At 58.2% G+C, this 2500-nt stretch overlaps 1 protein-coding gene across 1 annotated transcript in view; it reads left to right on the forward strand.

Moving 5' to 3' along the window:
* Window positions 1-2500, forward strand: part of LOC144952114 (beta-arrestin-1-like) — a 70381-nt gene that overhangs the window by 42071 nt on the left and 25810 nt on the right. The window contains exon 6 of the mRNA XM_078882517.1: window positions 1432-1688. Coding sequence (XP_078738643.1) covers window positions 1432-1688 — 257 coding nt within the window. The remainder of the gene's footprint in view (window positions 1-1431; window positions 1689-2500) is intronic.

Genomic DNA, 2500 nt, shown 5'->3' on the forward strand with positions numbered 1-2500 from the left:
AGCAGCAGTAGTAGCAGCAGTAGTATCAGGAGTAGCAGCCTCGGTAGTAGTAGCAGCAGCAGTAGCAGCAGTAGTAGCAGCAGTAGTAGCAGCAGCGGTAGTAGCAGCAGCAGTAGCAGCATTAGCAGCATCAGTAGCAGCAGCAGCAGGATAAGCTGTAGCAGCAGCAGTAGCAGCAGGATAAGCAGCAGTAGCAGCAGCAGCAGAAACTAATATACACGCAGATCTCATCATCATCATCAGCAGCAGCAGCATCGGCCTGGTTAGCGAAGCCTCGCCTGACTTTGAATAATAAGAACAAAAAGGACAACAATAATAACATCTATTCCGTAGAGCGCCTTTCATCTAAAAACTACAGTCCGCTCTGCTGTTACAACGCGGTAATGGCAGCAGCTGCATTCGTGAAGAACGCCGCTTTATTGCAAAAGTCACATTTTAATCAAATATACTATGGGGGAGGCAGAGGTCGCAACCGGGTACCCGATACCCGTACCCTACCCGATACCTGTACCCTACCCGATACCCGTACCCTACCCGATACCCGGCCGGGTACGGGTAGGGTACGGGTACGGCCGGGTACGGGTAGCCGTTTGCGACCCTGGTGCGGCCGGGTACGGGTACGGGTAGGCCGTGAGTCACTGGTGAGTCACCGTTTGTCACTCATTTCGGGTAGGGTACGGGTACGGGTAGGGAACGGGTAGGGAACGGCTACCCGTACCTGGCAATTTACGACCCTGGTGCGGCCGGGTACGGGTAAGGAATCAAAACCCGTTTGCGACCTCTGGGTGGTGTCTACGAGATAAATCCAGCAGCATCCCAATGCCTCGTGCGATGACGATGATGATGATGACGACGCCGACGCTAAACCGAGGCGGACGTTACGACTGCCGCTTATCCCAACTCGCGCTGCGACATCGTGGTTCCGTAACCCCTCTATCGGCTTCTGTCCCAGTTTAAACGAAGAAAAAAAAGCGTTTCCCCTATCGCTCATCCGTCTCATCGCGTTACACATCCAAATTCGCGTTGCGAAAACTACACGCAGCGTTGTGGGAGTAACGGCCCTCCTCCCCTGCCCCCCCCACCATCCCAACCACCACCACCACCACCACCACCACAACCACCACCACCACTACCACCCCCCCAACACCACCACCACCCCCCCAACACCACCACCACCACAACCACCACCACCCCCCCACCACCACCCCCCCACCACCACCCCCCCCACCACCCCTGAACCGTCACCACCACAACCACCCCCACCACCACCCCCACCACCCCCCCCACCACCACCCTCACTACCACAACCACCCCCACCACCCCCCCCACCACCCCCCCCCACCACCCCCACCCCCCCCCACAACAATCACCACCCCCCCCCCCACAACCACAACCACCCCCTCACCACCCCCCTCCCCCTCACCACCGCAGTGTTCGTGACGCTGACGTGCGCCTTCCGCTACGGACGCGAGGACCTGGACGTGCTGGGTCTGACGTTCCGCAAGGACCTCTACCTCAGCACGGTGCAGGTTTACCCGCCCAGCGGCACCGGCGGCACCGGCAACGCCGCGGCCGGTAACGACGGCGCTGGCGGCACCGCCGGCGAGGATGTGACCAAGCCGAGCACGCGTCTGCAGGAGCGACTCATCCGCAAGATCGGAGACCACGCTCACCCCTTCACCTTTCAGGTGGAGGTCGTTGCCACGGCGATGGTGGTGGGGGGGGTGGGGGGGGTAGTTGGGGGGGTGGTGGGGGGGTGGTGGTTGTGGTGGGGGGGTGGTGGTGGGGGGGTGGTGGGGGGGGGTAGTTGGGGGCGGTGGTTTGGAGAAGCTGGGTGGGCAATTTTGGGGCTGGCTGGGTCGGCCGTCTGGAACGCTCTTGCGATATGTGGAACCCAATGAAAACCATGGACTCGTCATGTAGAGACTCATAGACTCATTACACAGAGACCCATAGACTAATCACAGAGTCACAGACTCATCACACAGAGACTAATAGACTCATCACACAGTGACCCACAGACTCATCACACAGAGACCCAGAAACCCACAGACTCATCACACAGAGACCCACAGACTCATCACACAGAGACCCACAGACTCATCACACAGAGACCCACAGACTCATCACACAGAGACCCACAGACTCATCACACAGAGACCCACAGACTCATCACACAGAGACCCACAGACTCATCACACAGAGACCCACAGACTCATCACACAGAGACCCACAGACTCACCACACAAAGACCCATAGACTCATCACACAGAGACCCACAGACTCACCACACAGAGACCCACAGACTCACCACACAGAGACCCACAGACTCACCACACAGAGACCCACAGACTCATCACACAGAGACCCACAGACTCATCACACAGAGACCCACAGACTCATCACACAGAGACCCACAGACTCATCACACAGAGACCCACAGACTCATCACACAGAGACACACAGACTCATCACACAGAGACCCACAGACTCATCACAC

The sequence above is a fragment of the Lampetra fluviatilis genome, chromosome 66, assembly GCF_964198595.1.
Source record: "Lampetra fluviatilis chromosome 66, kcLamFluv1.1, whole genome shotgun sequence".
NCBI classification, from domain to species: domain Eukaryota; kingdom Metazoa; phylum Chordata; class Hyperoartia; order Petromyzontiformes; family Petromyzontidae; genus Lampetra; species Lampetra fluviatilis.